Source organism: Eurypyga helias, unplaced genomic scaffold, assembly GCF_000690775.1.
Source record: "Eurypyga helias isolate BGI_N326 unplaced genomic scaffold, ASM69077v1 scaffold37926, whole genome shotgun sequence".
Taxonomy (NCBI): domain Eukaryota; kingdom Metazoa; phylum Chordata; class Aves; order Eurypygiformes; family Eurypygidae; genus Eurypyga; species Eurypyga helias.
The window spans coordinates 6,913-26,255 of NW_010255361.1; the positions used below are offsets into that span (position 1 = coordinate 6,913).

At 43.6% G+C, this 19,343-nt stretch overlaps 1 protein-coding gene across 1 annotated transcript; it reads left to right on the forward strand.

Moving 5' to 3' along the window:
• Positions 1-367: 367 nt before the first annotated feature.
• LOC104510910 (phosphatase and actin regulator 1) lies at positions 368-19,225 on the forward strand (the record flags this gene model as incomplete). The annotated part of the gene is made up of 4 exons (XM_010153309.1): positions 368-490; positions 7,570-7,755; positions 8,738-8,944; positions 18,907-19,225. Coding segments are annotated over exons 1-4 (773 nt in total), but the record flags the coding sequence as incomplete, so codon positions are not given.
• Between the last annotated feature and the right edge of the window lie 118 nt (positions 19,226-19,343).

Here is a 19,343-nt window from a genome sequence, read left to right on the forward strand (position 1 = left end):
TTGGCTTCAGGGCAGCAGAGGTGCCGCTCCTCTTACGTGACCACATCTTTCATTGGCGTGATCCTTCACTTACCTTCTTTCTTACCTTTCCTTCTCTGGCTTCTGCACTAATTGCCTTTTTCTCCCTTTGCTGTCTCTAATTCTCTTAGGTTGTGTTAAAATTAAGCAACGGGAGTGCAGACATGCCCTCAAATTGGTCAGTCAATAGCCATTTCTGTCAATAACGGCTGGTCTACAGCAGCAGACAGATGCCCTGGGCTGTCAGTAGCCTTTATTTGGAGACAGTAGTTTGCCACTGACTTGAAGAGGAGAAACAGCACTGTTTAAATGCCTTAAAGGGCATAATGGCTTCTGAAACATTCATTTGCCTTCTTTTCTATTTATATTGACCCTTCTCCTTTACTTACAGCTTTGGAAAGAAAAATATCAATGAGGCAAAGTAGAGAGGAGCTCATAAAACGAGGAGTGCTGAAAGAAATTTTTGATAAAGGTAAGTGTTCTTCTTTTCACAACATTAAATTTACATCCCATATAGTTTTATGGCCAGATACTACATTATTGTAGCATTTAAGAACAGAGAACAGAGTCCTGCTTTGTAGGACTGTGCAAAATAATGTTTCCAAATATCTTGTTTGATTTCACTGTGCACTGGCCCTCTCCATTGGATAAATGTAATAGTTACCTAGGAAATAAAACTGAAAGCTAATCAGAAAGGTAAAGCAGTAGAAATACAAGTCATGGCAGCCTGCAGGAGTCAATCGCTGCAAGGCAGCGGAGCATCCAGGCTGTGTGGAGATGGAGTGGGTCTATGTCCGCATGTGTTACCACTGTCTGGTTTAGTCATTCTTGGGACTACCTGTTGTGGAAAAGGGAAATGTTTCAAAATTTTGGATACCGATGAGCATGGAATGGTGCACATTCCCTTGAAACAGCTCTGAAGACATAGTAATTCCTTGTTCAGGATAATTAATTTTTTTGAGTTGGTAATGTATTATTTATGCAAAACACCATTGTTATACAGTAGTAATGCAACACGTATTTGACATCTATTACACAAGTGTCAGTCTAACTGTAGCTTTTATTTGTTTTGCGGCTTCCCTTGTCAATAACTAAGTCAATGAATTCAGCAAATTACGTAGAGATATGCCAAAGTTGTGTCTTAATTTCAATACAACTTATGTTTGTGCTTTAAATCCTCATTAATCCAAAGTCTAGAAGTCTTTTAACAATACCAGTACCAAACCTGTCAGAAGTCAGTAGAAGTTCTAAACCTTCACAGATATTAGAAGTGGGGTCCACCTCATAAAGTCTGGAGCACTTAAATCTGCTACCTACTTTTTAAGTGTAGCTTATTTGGAAAGGAGAGATGATTTAAAAATTTACTGTCCCGAACCATTTATTTTTTTAAGTGGAAAAAAATAAAAACCATGGCAAAACCAGGAGAATATGCTGCTTGTCATTAAGTTGTACAGTTTTTACCCATTATGTATTTTAGATACTTCTGGTCCTTTAAATGTAGCACTGCCCTTGCTCTCACTATGGCCTCCTGGCTTGGGAGTCATCCTAGATGCACCTTCAGGGTAGAAACAACTCCTGACAAAAGATTTGCCTTCTCACTGCTTTGGGTTTCCCACATTTTGCAGCGTGACTTGGGTCGGATACACACCCATGAGGTGGGCATCCCCATGGCCAGCAAGGCATGGCCCAGGCTGTCACAGCCAGTGTGTGTCATGCAGCCAGTGCATGACAGCCCAGCGCAGGTCAGGGTGTAGCTCCTCGTCAGTGCTCTGGCCAGCTTGGGAGTCAGCCTTCAGGCACACCACCATCCAGGGAATGCCCTCCTTCATCCCTGCCTTGCATGTCACACATAGCTGCTTTCTGACATGTCCCTACACATACCTAAAGGCATCCCCAGGAAAAACCTTTCCTGTGCAGCCTGACCCTGCCCTCCACATTGCTACCAAAGTGTTGCAGCTTTGCCTGTTCATCAAATAGTGTTCTAGTTCATAGTCTTCTGTGTCATGTTGTGAAGCAGATGCTAAGCTCTGGGGAGCTCCTCATCTGAAAGTTAATTCCTCTTTATTGTCATTTTTCACCTTTTAATATCAGAAAAAAGCTTGTACAAAACATGTGCTGCTTCATCCTATTTCCAGTGTAAAAATCAGAGACATTAGACTTTTTTACTGTCAGGGCCGCTAAAAGAGAAATTACAATGCAAAACAGCTGGACTTCCTGTTCAGTGTCCTACATTATTTCCTGCTGGTTGCAAACACAGGAAGCTAAGAATTGGTACTCCTCCTCAAAGGGAAGAATTAGGGTAGAGAAGTGGTAATACACAAGTCTGGTAGCAGTGATCAAGTAGCCCTGATGATGCAATGATAGGAGAAGTCGAGATTTGTAGAGCAAAAGCAACATTGCCTTCAGTGGTGTAATAATCCAAGAGTAATTCTAATACAGGATATCTCACTGCGAACCTTAAGTGGAATTAACATTTTCTGTGTAATTCCTGTTAGGTGATCTCTAATTCTTCAAGAAAACACTGCAGACTTTAGCACTTCATAGCAGAAGGCTTTATTTGATGAAGGTAGCAGCCTCCATGCCGAGAGGCATCTTGCACCGGTAATAGGTTTAGCCATAATGTTAAATCTTTGCCTCCCTTTCCTAGGAGGTGGACAAAGCATTAGCCTGTGAGTGAGTAATTTTGCCTTTTTCTTTCTTAAAAAATCCATAAAGATCAAAGGAAACTTAATATGGATAGACTGATCCAAGAGCAAAAGTTCTGGAGCTTGCAGTGTGCTTATTACTGGTTCTATCCTATCTTCTATGTTGAAGAAAAGCAGAATTAGCAAGTTTGATCGCCTGCTCTATAAAATGACACTCTGACCTGTTTGCTTCAGGGTTTGCTGGCTTTCGCAGGAGCTCGTGTCATCCAGCAGGTGAAAGTTAGCAGAACGCAGTAAGTCACAATGTTCACACATGGGAGAGTCACTGCAGTCCAGCTGCTATATTTGGGAATCAAGAAATGCTTTTATCACTTCGGTGATCCCCACACTTAGACTAGTCAAGTGAAACCGCTCCAGACTGAACTGCAGAGAGCTAATTTCTTGGCAAGGGACTGACTCACGACCAAATCAGTTTCTGTCATCTTCCATTTCCAGGGTTCTGTGACTTGAGTCTTCTGAAAGTGTAGGCAAAGGTTGTAATTTTTTCAAATACTGTGTACTTCTGGAAGAATAATAAGTCAAAGAAGTATCTGATGAGGCACCTGCTGTTCTAATGGTTTGTGGGCAGGCAGCACTGAGAGGTTAAAAATACATCTCCCACCTGCAACTCAGAACATACCACAGCATTTAGAAGAACTCAGTTCATTTTTGCTACACCACTGCTCCCACACACAGATAAACAGCTTCAGTTTTCACATGAAGTTGTAACCGTCCCAAAAGCATCAGTCTTTAGAACTGCCCACTGTTCCATGCTGCCAGTCAAAGGATTAAATCTACTTGTAGTGTTTTGAGACCTCTAATTTTATCTGAACGTAGATGAGATTGCCTGTAGTGAGAAATTTCTGAATATGGGTGTGCACGGATCGCTTGCTTCAGAGACGGTGGTGCAATGGTTCTGCAAGGAAACATGGGCAGTCTTCATCTTTTATGTTTTTATATTTTTGTGCTATCTAATCAAAACCATGAATTTAGACCCAAATTTCAGGCTAGCTAAATCCTGACAGGATTTGGAAGTGTTGCACTTTCGTGTTAAGGCAGGTTTTGTGGCAGCATGTGAGCGTAAGTTTGAAGAAGTGGCTTTGGTAATGCAGCAAGGAGGAAGGCACGGCAGCCACCAGAGAGCCGGTTGTGCTGCGGTTTCAGTATGTTGAAAGGATTTTAACTCCTCCAGAAGTAGGGAGGACAACCATATGTCAACCTGTCTGAAACTCCGCAGGATCCCACACAACTGGGGGGTCTGCTTAGAGCCTGAAGTCAAGAAGGATCCTAGCCACTGTGCTGAGATAGCCACCAAGGCTAGGAAACAGCCCTGGGAACAGGTCTTGACCACATGCAAGAACACTCATATTCCATCTCCCTAGCCCATGGGGGCCATGGCAGAGAAGGACATGAATTCTTCTCTGCCCTTCCTAGCCTTTGCCATCAAGAATGCTTGCCCGGACAGTCTTACTTGAGAGCAGGCAAGTACTGAAGAACTAAAGTGGAAAAAATCCCAGGATTTTGAACTCTCCTCATCATTTTGACTTCCTTAGCCATTTGTCTGTGGAAGGAGCACGTGAGTGTGGCACTTTTCAGACGTGCAAGGAGCAGCCCAGTCCAAGGTGTTCAGAGTAAAAAGACGGGGTGAGAGGGTAGGGAGAGCTCTGACGTGAAGAAACAAAAAAAGGACTGGTCTGTACCAGTCAGCATGATGCCCTGTGGGCTGCTTTGCAGCAGGCAATTTTTTAAAAAGTTCCTGGAAGTGGGAATGGCAGGTGAGTTCAGGAGTACAAACCATACTTAGGGGCTTCAGGTTTTGACCGTGTCATCTGTGCATTTCTAGGCCTTCACCCCATGCTGGCTTTTTCCCATGCTAGGGTGAATTGGAACTGTCTGCGTAGAGTCCTCTGCATCAGAGCTTCCTCTCAGGTCCTGTTTCTTCAGTCGCTTCAGGTGTGCAGAGCCTCCTGAGTAACAGAAGAGCAGCCTTCCTGTGCTTCTGTTGCTGCAGAGGTCAAGCTACTGTCTCTGTTCCTGTCCAGATCCAGCTGATTCACACTCAGACTGCATTATCACAGCTCATGCATTTAGGGAAAGTCGTTCTCCACTAAGTAGCAGCAGGCTCTGTGGAAACACAGCAAAGGATTTAGCAAGTGCAAGAAGAAAAGATTACGTATGTTATCACTGTGCAAAATTAACTTTAAATTCATAGCCAGTTCCTGAAGACTAATCAGTTCATCCTTGTGTATGTTATAATTACATTACCAGGATTATTTTCTTTTGTATGTCAGCTATCCAGAATAGCTTTTAGTACTTTAAAAATAATAAGTAATATGCCTTTTATATCTGGTTGTCAAGCATGTCTCTGATCCAGGATTAATTCACACAAAGATACTCTTCATTCTACAAATTATTTTATCCGCATCTTTGATCTGTTTGCTGTACTTGAGCAGCTCCCCATGTATCTCTTCTTTAAGCGGGATCTGATTTAGTGTGTATATTTCAGTCATGATTCTGTGTCATGTCTGATGATTTCAGTCAAATCCAAGGACAAGTTGTAGGGCCTAAATGAAGATTGGAGATAATCAGAGGGAAGATTTAAAACGGTTATGCTGTCAGTACAGAAAGCTGTTGTGCTTGTTGTTATGACAAGAAGTGAAAGCCAAAATTTTATCTCGCGTTTTACTTTTTTGCTCTCATAAACCTTCAACAGGTCATTTGAATTCTATCTTTCTAAATCTTGCCGAATGTACCTTAAGAAGTGCAAGGCGCACTTAAGGCAGTAAGATTTCAAGGTGCTCAGCATGTTATGATAGGTATCCCGCTTCATTAAAGATGTGCAGATATCCCTCCAATAACTAGATGTGACTGGTTTTATCATGCATACTTTTCGTCTGCGCACAGTTATGGTCAAATTCAGTCTTGCTCTGAATTAATGAATATTGCTGGACACAATTACTGCCTTTCATTTAAGAAACAATTGCTGTGCATAGGAAACAGTTACGCTCCTTCATGAAACCAGGTAACTGAGACAACAGCATCCCCTATCCCAAACACATGCGAAGGTGTGTGTTTATAAGAGAGAGAGAGCACGGAATACATAGCATTTCCCCCACACAGCTAAGTGGAAAAACATTCAGCTTAAATACTGGCTGAACTGTTGTTTGATTTTTGCTGCCTGGGGAAATAAATGGGTTTGTATTGAATGACCACAGCAGTTAGAAGGAGACTGCTGCAAACAATTGGCCAAAATCCTCAGTTTTGATTAATGATGCCACCTTTTAGCCATCTCGGTTGATTTCTCTGAAAGCCGTGGGTCGCGTTTCAGTCTAGTATGATGTGGCTGTGTACCATAATAGCTCTCTAGGTCTTCAAAAGGCCTCCAAAAAAAACAAGAAAGTCAAGACCTTGGTATTTCTAATAATTCCAAAATAAGCAGGAGACCATCTTCACTCCCTGTAGAGAAGCTTTGGAAGGCAGAGACGTAGTTCTGAATACTTATCAGCTAACGTACTTTCAGACTTGTTAATTGCTGTGTCCTGATGCTTAAGTGAGGCTTAAATTTTTTTCAGTATCGTTTACCAAAGTGTTAACACACATCTTAGCCCTGTGAGGGGAAAATGTGTGCTCATATGAATGATCTACGTCTCTGCTTAGTACATTCAGCAGTGATATGGCTAATCAGAGGTGCCCAAAAATCAATAACCAGATCCTGAAATCCTGAGTTTGACTTAAAAAAATAATTTAAATGCATAGTAAAATTAGGCTCCATTTGTTTGCCTGCTGGTTTTTAGCCTTACAGGTCACATTCTGGTTATATTTTCAGGCTTCCACTTGTAACCACAGAGGCTGAACACTTTCCTTTATAAAATCATAATTGAGATATCCATGTAGTCATTGCCTCCAGGTACCAGAGTGCTGTGCATAACAAGTTCTGAGATAAAAATCATGCAGGCTGGCACCATAGAGAATGATCTGATCCCTCGCTTCTGTTCTTTATGATGTTTAATGTGAAGTGGCGTTTGATAGGAAAGAAACTACCAGCTGCTGTTACAGAGATTTTGCTCGGATAGAGAAGATATTATTAATAACTTCAAAAAATGACTTTTGAAATGGAATCTGCCATATTCCAGTTTCAAGACCTTACATCAGGCAACTATAAAAATTATTCTCTCCTTTACTTAACCTCTTGATGCTGGGAGCTGTAATATTTTTATTTGTGTGTAAGATCGGGACATACTTCTGTGATTTGCTTGTGCCCCTTATAGCATAGAATTTGGTGTAAGGAAAGAGAATAATCCTTATTATTATTGTTAAAATATTATAAATTATATACTGTGTATATTAGTATTCTTTAAGAAAGCTCCATATCTTTAGTTTCAGCCCATTCGTATTCCTTACTTCCCAGCTTCAACAGAGACAGAGGGAAACCAGATTTTGTGGTCCTGCATGGGGCTGCATGGCCCCATAGATGGGGGATGGTCAGGAACCATCCAGCTTAAGCCATGGATCGTAATGACCATTCTAGGGTAAGCAAAAGATCAACACGGACATTTGACAGATCTTTCCCAAATCTAAATAACCCTGTAAGGGAAGTGAAATGCTGTCAGACTTCTGTGAAACTGTTGTGGACAGAACATCACAGATGGACATCTCAAAAAATTGCTCTGCACGAGTTGTATTTTTGAGATACAAACCATATTGTTTTGATCCTTATTCCTGTGTCTTCTGTATACATACAAGATCCCAGTTCAGATTCCTCATTTGTAAGCAAGCTAACGGAGATAACAGATTTCATTTAAATTTCTTTCTGCATCTTACTTACGTGTTTTCTGTTGTCATTCTGCTTTCCTCCAACTATGAACAGATGGGGAACTTTCCATACCAAATGAAGAAGGAACTTTGGAGAATGGGCAGCCTCTGGGCTCCGGGCAGGTGCTGAGCTCCAGCCAGGTATCCCTGCCAGCCCTGGCAGAACTGGAGTCAGGTCCAGCATCTGGGGAACCCTGCTCATATGAGGTGCTCCCGACCACAGAGATCATGGATGGGACAGGTAACATCTCGTTTATGTTATGATATAGGAACTCTAAGCTGTTTGAAACAAGTTTCTGACTTCTAATGTTTGGTGTCTAGCCCTGAGAAATCCTTATCGAAGACCAAGGTCTTCTAATGGAGAAGGAGGTGACAGCACACAGATTGTCACTGCATGCTCCATGACAAATTTTGACTGACTTGGCGTGGAAGTAACCTCTACTTCTGCACAAGCAACCTACACGCTGTCAGCATTTAAGAGCAGATTTCTAACTCTCCAGCTACACCTCAGCTGTGCCAATGAACTCTGGAGCAGAGAGCTGACAACATTTTCAAACCCTAGGGTACAATGTCATGCCCTTTACCTGCAGCGTGGTGTTGGGTGATGTTCACACCACACAGCTTTCGGTCACTAATGCAGCCTAGGTGAGGCTCCCTGTTGCTTCTTCCCCAGCCCGTGCAGAGAGACAGCAATGCTGTACATCTAGGTTATCTCCTCCTCCCACATCACCTAATGCTGAATGAAGGTCAGGTGAGGAAAAGTGACCGGTAGAAGTGTTATCCATGATCTTGCATAGCTCTGCATCCACTTTGGAATAGTGTAGGCCCCGTGAGGTGCTTTTACATTTATAGGATAAGTTTAAAGACCACCTGCTAACATTCTGGTCCTGAACAAGCTGTGGTGACAGACCATCTGAGATGTGACATTTTAAGGCTCTTGATTTGTGTTCAAGATGTGGGAATACGTCCCAGCCTGACATAAGGGAGCTGGCTTCTGTCAGAGGTAATGGGAAATTCGGCTGTTGTGTAGATGTGTGTTTCTCTTTCTCTGTCTTTCTCTCTTTCCTCCTCTCCTCCTTTCTGTGTTATATGATGTTTGAGTGAAACCTTTTAGTCATTCTTAATCTGCATTGCTGTGCTGCTTTTCTCGTCTTACTATGGCTGTATCCGCTGCTGCTTTGCTCGTAATGCTGTTGCGTCTATGATGTGGTTGTGTCCTCCAGTGTCTGAAGAGAGCCCCACATCCAATGAATCCGGCGTCCTCCTGTCCCAAGATCCTACAGCTAAGCCAGTCCTGCTACTTCCCCCCAAAAAATCTGCTGCTTTCCCTGGAGACCATGAGGACACCCCAGTGAAACAGTTGTCCCTCCTCAAACAGCCCCCTGCCCTGCCTCCTAAACCTATTGCCAGGATTGCCAGCCACTTAACTGGTAAGTAGGTGTTCCTGGACCCTCAGCACCACCGTTTCCCTTACAGGAAAAACCTGCCCTTACAAAAAGGTTCTGTGTCCTCCCTCCTCCTGTAACACTGTAGCACGTGTTGTTGTGTGTACCAGTAAGGTATCTGTGTTGTACCTCAGACAGGGATCACAGAGCATTTTCACTTTGTCAGGGTTGCTTCAGGGCACTTCCCCTCTCAGCTCTAATTACTTGAGACCGCCACTGCGTTTCCCTAACCCTCCTTGCTTGTACTCATCACGACTTACCGTCACCACAAAAATTGCAGGATGTGCTTTGATGGGAAAGGAAGTATCAGGAAAATGCTAGGATATCTTTAAATGCCTTTAATAAGAAGAGGGATGCGAATTGAGGGGAAAGGGAGAGTTTTGCTTTCTCCTTTTGCTCTGTTGCTTCTCCTCTCAACTGCCATCTGGGCAGGTCGCCATGCACACACCCTCTATCTTGCCAAGTGTTGGTCTTTTACGTGCCCCCCTGATACTTACACAGGCCATTCTGTCCCGTGGCTTCTTGCCATTTTCTTCCCTGCTCGCACTGCCTGCCTAACTGCTCACCCTTTCCACCCCTGCTCTGACTACTCCCACTGCTGAATCCTGATGGTGATGGGCAGACCCATCCGGATGACCAGGATTTTGGTGTCCTGCAGTTTATGCTGCAGTTTCTCTCTCACTGCATGGCAGCTAGCAGCAGTAGACAATACAGGCTCCATTTCTGTGTTCCAGATGTTTTCACAGGTGTCCAGACTCTTTGGTATTCAAAGCTCTAGGTACATGTAGAAGGAGGATTGGTAGGTCTCCCCTCTCCAGTCTCTCAATTAGACCACTGAAGCAAAGGATGGCTACATCTACACAGACCAAAAAAGATTCCCTAAATGCTTGCTGGCACATTTTGAACAGTCTGCTCATAATTGCAGCTGCTGCCCAAGAGGCAGCACCTCAAAATCCTGAGTTTAGATCCTCTCTACTGGGGCAGCTACCGGTCTTCACACTAAGTTGCTTATGTTAATGCTGCCCTGATCTTCTCAGGGCTGATGTGAGAAATGCTCAGTCCACATTAATACATTCTGGATTTTTTTTTCCTGACAGTTAATACCCATTTTATTCAGGTTAAGATATGTATCAGGAAAGAGCTCATTAGGAAGGACCGTGCTCTGGTTTTCTCTCATATCTCCACGTAGTCTTTTCATGTTTCTGTTGAGATGACCACACGCTTTTGTTCTGTACAGTTTTGTTCATTCTATGTGAAATATCTTTACTTTCTTGCCTGCCGAAATCTACACATAATGGTTAATGTCATGCCTTATACTAAGTGGGCCTTAAACTAAGTGGGCAGGTCTGCAGCCTGGAAAGCCAGGCAGCAGTATTAATGGCTTCAGGTGAGGACAAAACCAGCTTCCTATGATCTCCCGTAACATTCTGTCCCAATTACAAGAAGCTGTTCAGAAATGAGGCCAACACAGAAGAAATAAAAAAAGTAGGAATAGCATAGGAAAAAAGACAGGTAACAAATGTCCTTCAATTATAAGCCTTTCATTTGTAAGAGACAGCAGAAGAATCAGAAGAGGAGGGCTTCTGCTGTAGGTTTTTTTGCAGCTGGAAATTTTGTATGAAATAGAATAGGGCTCAGGCTATCAGCATAAGACAGTTGCTTGTTGGTGACGACTTTCCAATGAAAGTGAAACAGAATGGTGACTTCTCTTAATTCATGGGGGTCTTTAGTGGTCTCTCCTCCAATCCTATGTAAACTATTGTATGTGCATACAGACAGACTCTTGTAGGTGCATGTACAGAACCCTCACAGAAGAGCAACAGAGATTCAGATTTTGTCATAGGGCCCTAATTTAGTTGACAGTTACTCCTGATAGAACTGAAAGCCTCATTTATATATACCTTATAAATAAAAGTACTAAACTTATTCTTAAGGGTCCATTTACTTTGGTGGTCTAAAGGATATATGTGTTGTTCAGTGCTTTGTGTTCTCCACTGGCAATTATTTTAGCTGTGTATAATCTTTGGAAATGAGCAATCAATCCTAATGAAGCACCCTCATCAGTGAGAAGCAGAATTAACGCTATTCTTTTGCTAATTACTCCAGAGACATCCTCAGCTTGTGTGTGAGAAAACAAGTGAAATCTGAATTCTGGAGTTTGAAGGGAAGACATTTCTCTTTGTGTTGCATACTCGTTTTTCTACTGAAGATTTTGTGAGAAGGTTGAAGGAGAAATTAAGACATACTAGGCAGGGCTAATGGAGAGTGACAGTGGTTTAGTATTCTAGTAGCTCTGTTCAAGGAAACTGTGAGGGGAGATATGATCTTCTGAAGGGTTCAGGTACACATCTGAAAATGCAGAAACACCTCTTTTCTAAGATGTATATATATATGTGTACATAAGTATATTTAATAGAAACATGTTTTATACAAATATATACTACAAAATCACTACAGTTGTGGTCAGCAGCAAAAAAAAAAAGAGGGGGGGAGGGGAGTATAATATTTTAAATACAAAACTTGAGGAAAGAAAAGCTTCCTTTGAGTCTGACCACCTTCTTGCTGTGAACTTAGCCCAAAGTTCTTCAATAAAGGCATCAAGACTGACTTGCAGGGTTTGGCAAAGGACTTAATACAGGTTTTTAGAAATGGAAAAGAAACATTCCTCATCTCTGAAAGCATTTGTGAACCATCTCAAACACCTATCTGCCTGTGCCAAGACAAAAATTGGACTTTCTCTCAATAAGAAATGCACATAAAAAAGCAGGCCTAAAATAAACATCTAAGAGCACATTTAATTTTGGGGAGAATGAAAAGGAAAAATCTGTTTTAAAGGTGACAGGAAGAGAGAATTGCCTCTAGCAAATAGAAATCGCACAACCTTGGCATCCTTCTTCTCAAGGCTGAGGATGGGGCACTGCAGGAATAGGGACCACTGCCAATGTGCTCCGTGCTTTGCCTCGTGCCGTCTCCCATGCTCCTGATGACAGTGCCTCCACAAGGAATGTCTGTAGCACAACACTGGCTGTGGAACTGCCCACACAGCACTAGAAGACAGGCAGCCCTAGGAGAAAAACATGATCCTTAACTGTTTTGATACCACTGTTTCACTGCTCTGCATTTTGCTGTTGGCCTTTCACCTCGCGGTGAGCCTAATACTGTTTTTCAGATATGATTATTTTTAGGCAACGTTCACGGGCAGAATTTGTTTCATCATTTTAATTCTCCAGTATCCACATGCAGAACCCAGACATTTAGGACAACGCTTGCACCCCCCCTTACTTGACTGAAAATGTAGGACAAGCTGAAATAATCACCTGGGACTAAATTAATTGGTCTGCCGGGGTAAAATCCCCAGATTATCATAAAATCTGTAATGGCCGAAAGTGACAAGAAGACTGGTCATATCTGATTTGACAGACAATACACCCCAGTGGTGTACAGCTCCTTTTGATCTTGATTCATTAAGCTGTTATTTCTCGCCAGCACAGATGATATTTTCTGAAATTAATTAGGTATTTTCCATTCAAACAACTGAATCACCAGTAACCCACGAAGTGCCCTAAAACATCAGAGAACAAAATATATTCCACTAAACTGGGATCTCAGCAACACCTCAGAGTATTTAAGCCTAATATTTAAGCCTAGTATTACACTGAAGTGTAGTTTTGGTTGTATCTTGCCACTCAGCAGTTGTATTTATGTTTTGAAAAACTTTTTACATTCTCTTGCTTTCTTCATTCAGGATTTTGGGGAGAGGCATAGCATGTTTTCAGTTCTGACATTGGGCCTCCTAGTTATATCTCTGTAGAGTAAGAGCTAATTCATAATTAGAGGCAAACATTTAACAGGGTAGGAAATGTTACAAGTCCCCAAAAGTTACTTCTGATAATGCAGACAAGCCAGGGATACAAAGTGGTAACATGGATGCCTGATGTCCTGCTGCCTTGCCACAGCACAGCTGATCATTAGTTACAGCATTATAAAAGTATTTACAGCTACAATTTATCCAGTAAATATTCTCCTCAGTGTTTTGTAACCCAACAGTGACAGGTGTCTCAGAAGGCTCCTCTATAGAGGAGCCCAAGACATTATTCACAAGCTTCCTGCTCTGTGATGTTGACTCCTGCTGCCTGCTCTGGCAGGCTACATTTGTGAAGACAGGTTACACTTGTGTGAGGGCAATGGCCAATTCTCTTTTCACTGCATGCTTGAGGGAGGGGCAGCAAAGCCAAAGCAGCTCTCCTTCACCAGCACCCCCAGACTCTCATAACAAACGCGTCCCTGGTGCAGGGGCGCTCTCTGTACTGCCTCTGCCTGCTGCTTCCAGGAGGGGGGAGTACATAGCACGGAATCACGGAATCACAGAATCGTTTAGGTTGGAAGGGACCTTAAAGATCCTCTAGTTCCAACTCCCCTGCCATGGGCAGGGACACCTTCCACTAGACCAGGTTGTCCAAAGCCTCATCCAGCCTGGCCTTGAACACTTCCAGGGAGGGGGCATCCACAGCTTCTCTGGGCAACCTGTTCCAGTGCCTCACCACCCTCTCCAGGAAGAATTTCTTCCTGATGTCCAATCTAAATCTCCCCTCTTTCAGTTTAAACCCGTTACCCCTTGTCCTGTCACTACATGCCCTTGCACAAAGTCCCCCTCCATCTTTCTTGTAGGCCCCCTTTATGCCACAGGAAGTCTTGTCTCTAAAACTCCCTTCAAGGCTCTGCATGGGAATTCATGTAGAGCTGTGCTTTTCAACCTTTAGGCTGAGCATGCTTTGCTTGTGTTCTCCAAATTCAACCTTAACCTTGGGTGCATGCATGGTGCAGGACAGCAAAGAATTTCTGTCTCAAATCTTCCCAGAAGACAAGGCTGCAGATCTTGCTGTAGACAGCAGGAGATGCATGGCAAATCTTTGAGAACACATTTTAACTTGTCTCTATGAATCTGCTCAAAAAAATATCATTGAAAGAAGAAAAGAGACTCCTGCTGTTCGGGCGCAAGTGATTCCGGGAGAGAAGACCTGAAGAAGTAAAAGCTACTTGTCCAAATGCTACCAGCAAATATCAGGCACATCACCTCATTTCCACTATGGTGCTCCCTCCACAGGCCATGGTGGGTTTTGCACATTACCTTACAGAATTGATTAGTTGATGGAATTTAAAAAGTAACTCATTAACTTTATGGCAGCTTGTATTACTTGTATATAGTACAGCAAAGGTCATAGTGTAAGGTCATTCAGTTGGGAAGGGACCTCAGCAAGTCTCTAGTCCAACATCCTGCTCAAAGCAGGGCCAGCTGTGGGGTCAGACCAGGTTGCTCAGGGCTTTGTCCAGCTGGGTATTGAAAACCTCAAAGGATGCCAGTGGCACAACCTGGGCAAACCTGTTCCACAGTTTGGCTCTTCTCAGGGGGGGAAATGTGTTCCTAACAATCCAGTCTTGAACCTCTCTTGTTTCGATTTTTGCCCACTGTGTCTCCTCTACCCACCATGCAGCCCTGTGAAGAGCCTGGCTCCACCCTGCTGGTAACCTTCTCACAGCCACTGGAGCGGTGCTGTTAAGTACCCCACCTGCAAGCTGTCTTATCTCCAAGCTGAACAAGCCCCAGTCCCACAGCTTCTCCTCACAGGTCTGGTGCTCCAGCCCTTGACCGTTGCGATGGCCCTCTGCTCAACTCATTCTGGGTATTTGATGTCTTTCTTGGGGGGTCCTAAGTTTGGCACAGTAATCTAGAAATACTCCGAGGAGTGCTGAGTAGAGGGGGGATAATCCCTTGATCCCCGGCTGTGCATCTACTCATACAACCCAGGAGGCCATTGGCCTTCCTTGCTGTCAGGGTACAATACTGGTTCCTGTTCGGCATCACAAGGAGGCAAGGAAAAGCTTTTCTGCCACTGGCAGGATAGCAAGCACAGCCAGCTCTGCCACAAGCCCAGGATTCCCAGGCGTGCCTTCTCCATGCAGTAGTTGTGCTGGGGCAGAATTTGAGGATTTTAATGAACTTTTCTACCAGTCCCACTGGAGCAACATTTGCTGCCGTACATCCAGAACTTCCCAGCACCCTGTCTGCAGCAGTTGTATCTGCAACACATGCCAACCAACGCTCCAGCCGCGTTCACGTCTGAAGCATCAGACTTGGTGTCCAGCTCCGGTCTGCCACAAACACGTCAGAAGAACCATACAAGAGCAACCCTTCTGTGCAGCGAATGAAAGCTTATTTATCTATCCCCTGAAAGCCTAGAAGGAAATGCAACAACTGTAGGCGTTAGCAAAATTATCTGTATGGAAGGTGTAGGGGCTGAACTGTTTGTCATAGGTCTGATGTGCAGCAAATATTGTGGCATCCACAACCATCTTTTCAGTAGTTTATTGTCATCAGCAGTAGGAAGGTTTCTATGTCTAACATCTCTTTTCTCAATTCCGGCACAGCTATTACTTAGCCATGCACAGGGCTGAGTGGTCACCACCCTGCTGGGAGCCAACATCTTGCAAAATTGCTCATTATTCTCTTGAGCATGAAGAACCTCAGCCAGAAGAGGTTAATCAGACTTGCACACCTGGTTTCACACAGTTTGCTTCCCTCTGTCACGTGAGTGCTTTGTGCAGTGATTTAAGGCTCTGGTAATGTTCCCCTGAGAAGACACTTATCACGGATTCCTTGTTCATATTTCCACTGTACAGCTCCTTATTCATCTACAGATGGCCATGTCTGGTGGATATTCCATGCTGTAGACAGTAGCTGGTTCCACCCCTGGTTCACACGTCACAAACATCATGAAATTAAAACGAACAGAGGAAAGAACTGTAAAACCCAGTCATCTCACTCTTACACTCAGGGACAAGTTGTTCTCTTGTTTTCTTCAGATGATGGTAGCACAGTTTCCAAGAGCATGCCTGGAGCCCGTGGATTTGAGCAAGGCCCCATTTCTTCAGCGCACTCGCTGATCTGACCACTCATTAAAACTGACAGTACAAGGTCTCCGTTACTGATGTCAGTGAAGACATGCTGATAGGTTTCCAAGCGAATGGATCGAACTCTTCTCCTGTTGCAGTCATTTTCCTTTTAGTCACTTTATTTTTTTTAAACAGGCTAGTGGAATTCTCCTGAAGGTGAAAGGCAGACAAGTAGATTTAATGCCTCTTGTTCGTTTTCAAGGCTCTGCTTAGGTATTACGGCCGTATTCAGACAGGCTCAAGAGCTTGGGTGAAACACAGTCGGTCTGAATAAAGCCTGATGTTAAAAATAACGGACAAGATTTCTGGCAGGTGTCCAGGGGAGTCACCCAGCACTGATACCGCTGGAAAGATGTTGATGGGAAGGATTTCTTTTAATTTAAATGGAAAGTAAAGGTTGGAACTTTTGTTGTGAAAAGTGGAAACCAAAGAATGAACATCTGCTTCATGATGGCGTATGTGGTTACTTGGGATAATTAAGCTAGACTTTTCTCCTGTGCAACTCCAAAGCTGCAGTCCCTCTGTCACAACTCTACTAGATGAATGCTTGCATGAGAAAGGAAACTTTCACTATATTTTAGAATAGAGATGGAAGGATTCCTCTGTGCTTTATAGCCGAACCATTTAGCATGTTATACTCACTCCCAACACAGAATATTGCTCTAATCTTCAGGATCACAGAAGGCAGCACACCCAGTTGATGATACTTCCAGTTCTTCTTTTCTCAGAAGCAAGAGACGCCTGCCGTTGGGATCTCTTTGAATTCACTGTTAAGGATGACTCCCCTGCATCATGCACAGAGTGATGGGGCATGCAGGCACAGGCACAGACGTTAATTGAGATACAACAGAAAAGGTTCTAAAACTAACAGTCAAACCAGCACTTTTCAAAGTGGAAGTACAGATCTCAGTGTAGGCTTTGTAATTCAGGACCCGTTCTAGAAGTGAAACTGCCTGGAGCACAAATTTCTGAAAACACTTTGTTACTACAAATCCCATAGGAGCCTTATTCTCAGGGCTTTATACAATTTACTCTTTCTGTTATTTACCTTTTATTGAAGATAGTGTGTTCTTTTATGCAGGATACAGAGAGGAAATATACACAGATAACGTGTATATAAGAAAAATACAGTAACTTGGAGATCTTCCTGTGCTTGAATAGAAAATCCTGAAAGTCTTTTTTTTGCTAATGTACAGAAGGCAATCTGCTTTAGAAGTGAGGGCAGTGCTCTGTGATTTGGCAATCCCATGAGTGAGATTTCAGCCTTGGTGGAGCCATCAGAAGAATATTTGCCTTCAAGAGACAACATGATACTGCACTGAAAGCCAAAGGACTTGGGTTCTACTCTCTGTAACTCTCCCCCTCTGCAAGGTGGAAAGACCACTTTCACTCCATGCCTCTCTTTCATCTTTGCACACCCTTTGCCTCTCTTGTGTCTTTAGCCTATAAGCCCCTTGAAGAGGGAAGACTCACTGTCTGTGTGCTGTTCCTGGTGTAGTAAAAACACTAGTATCAAGTGGATACTGTGGTTGCAATGATGCTGTGACTAGCACTAAAGTAAGTCTTATGTCAGATCTGAGGTTGGCTTCATGCATGGTCTTTTTCCACATTAATCGTTTTCAAGAAGTGTTAGTGCTTGGAAGTCCTAGTGTCAGCCTTGTGCACCATGGCTAGTAGATATGGCTACCAGTATAGGCAGTACCCAGAATGGGCCAGTAGGGAGGAAGGAATAAAGGGAGCGAGGGGAAGAATACTAAATGCTAAAAAGAACCATCTGGAAAAGGTCTTTAGAAATCTGATACTGCTCAGGAGGATGATGACCTTTGAAACCTGGTGAGCAACATCTTACTCCCAAGCTTTCTCAGGTCAAAAGAAGATTCTGGCCCTTCACTTCCTTTACCATGTTAGAGCAAGAAGACCGATCTGAAGCAACGAGAGGCCAAAGCGCGTGCAAGCCTGGCCTGCAGAGCGAAATGTCTAGTATTCCAGGCTGAAAACAGCCTGGCCTTCCTTCTAAACGCAGACTCACAGTTGCAGCTCACAGCATATATATTTGCTCTCATTTTTGCTCTTAGCATGTGTTGTGACCGTTTCCCACACGCGTCTTAGGAACTACAAGCCCGTGCATTACTTTTTCTCCCTTCTGAAGACATTCTACAATGCAACTCCAAAAATCTTTATCCTGCAATTGAGTCCTGGCAGAGAGGTTTGCTTGTGGACCTCTCATTAATTTCCCATGGAAATTGGGAGAGTCTTTGCCTGGCAGGTCAACTATGTAATTCAATGAACATGCCTAGAGTTAAAAAGGTTAAAATGCAGTGCATGAGTCCAGAGAAAAGTGCCTGCCAAATCTTCTGTAAAAGAATACATTAATCCTAACAATCTTCTGCCCTTTATTATTTTCTCCTCCTGTACCCTGTGTTTTTCCAGACCACTCCTGTTTAGTATTCAAACCCTATTTCTTTTCTCTCTTGCCCTATAATGTGATTTGTAACACCATAGTTTGCACATTACAAAGCTGTAAGAAATGTGACTTGCAGTAATAACACTGCAGTGGCCAAGAAGGATCAGGAATCCCTGAGCTTGGCTCCAGCAGTGATGGCAGTGAGTCACCCCGTAACTTCAGATGCCAAATCGCTCTCCCCCTGTTTGCGTGCCTGTTGAGCGGGAGGCATTGCTCGTACCTCACAGGGCTCTTCTGGAGGATTAGGGCTTTTAAGTATCCAAGTGTGCCACTAGCTTTGTTGAGCATTGCATAACGTGTTTATTAAGGGGCATGCACAGCCCTGGGATGTTTTTTGTGAGACTCAGCGGTACTTGTTCCTGAAGACAGTGCTGAGCACATGCTACGCAGAGCTGTCTGTCACAGCAGGGAAGGAGGTGCACATTCCCATGCTGACTAGCAACCTCAGTACCTGCTCACCTAGGCAGACACTCTGATCTCCATCTTACTGCCATGAAAATTAACATCAAGGCCTCTCTCTCTTCTGTTTTAGATCCTGGTGCTCCTGTGAAACTGCCTTGTATGCCAGTTAAACTGTCACCTCCACTACCTCCAAAGAAAGTCATGATTTGCATGCCTTTAGGGGGGCCAGACCTCTCTCTCGCATCCTATTCCACACAGAAGAGCTCCCAGCAGCCTTTGACTCAGCACCATCACACTGTCCTGCCATCCCAGTTAGCAGCTCACCAGCACCAGCTCCAGTACGGCAGCCACAGTTCTGGGTCCAGCACGTTGCCCATTCACCCTTCGGGGTGCCGGATGATAGAGGAACTCAATAAAACGCTAGCCATGACCATGCAGAGACTAGAAAGGTAATGGATCAGCTTTTTAAACTACCTGTTGATGTGCACTGTTTGCTGTTAACCTCAGTATCAATGTCACCACTTGAGTTATGTTGATAGTACTGGAATCTAGTCCCAGAGACAGGGA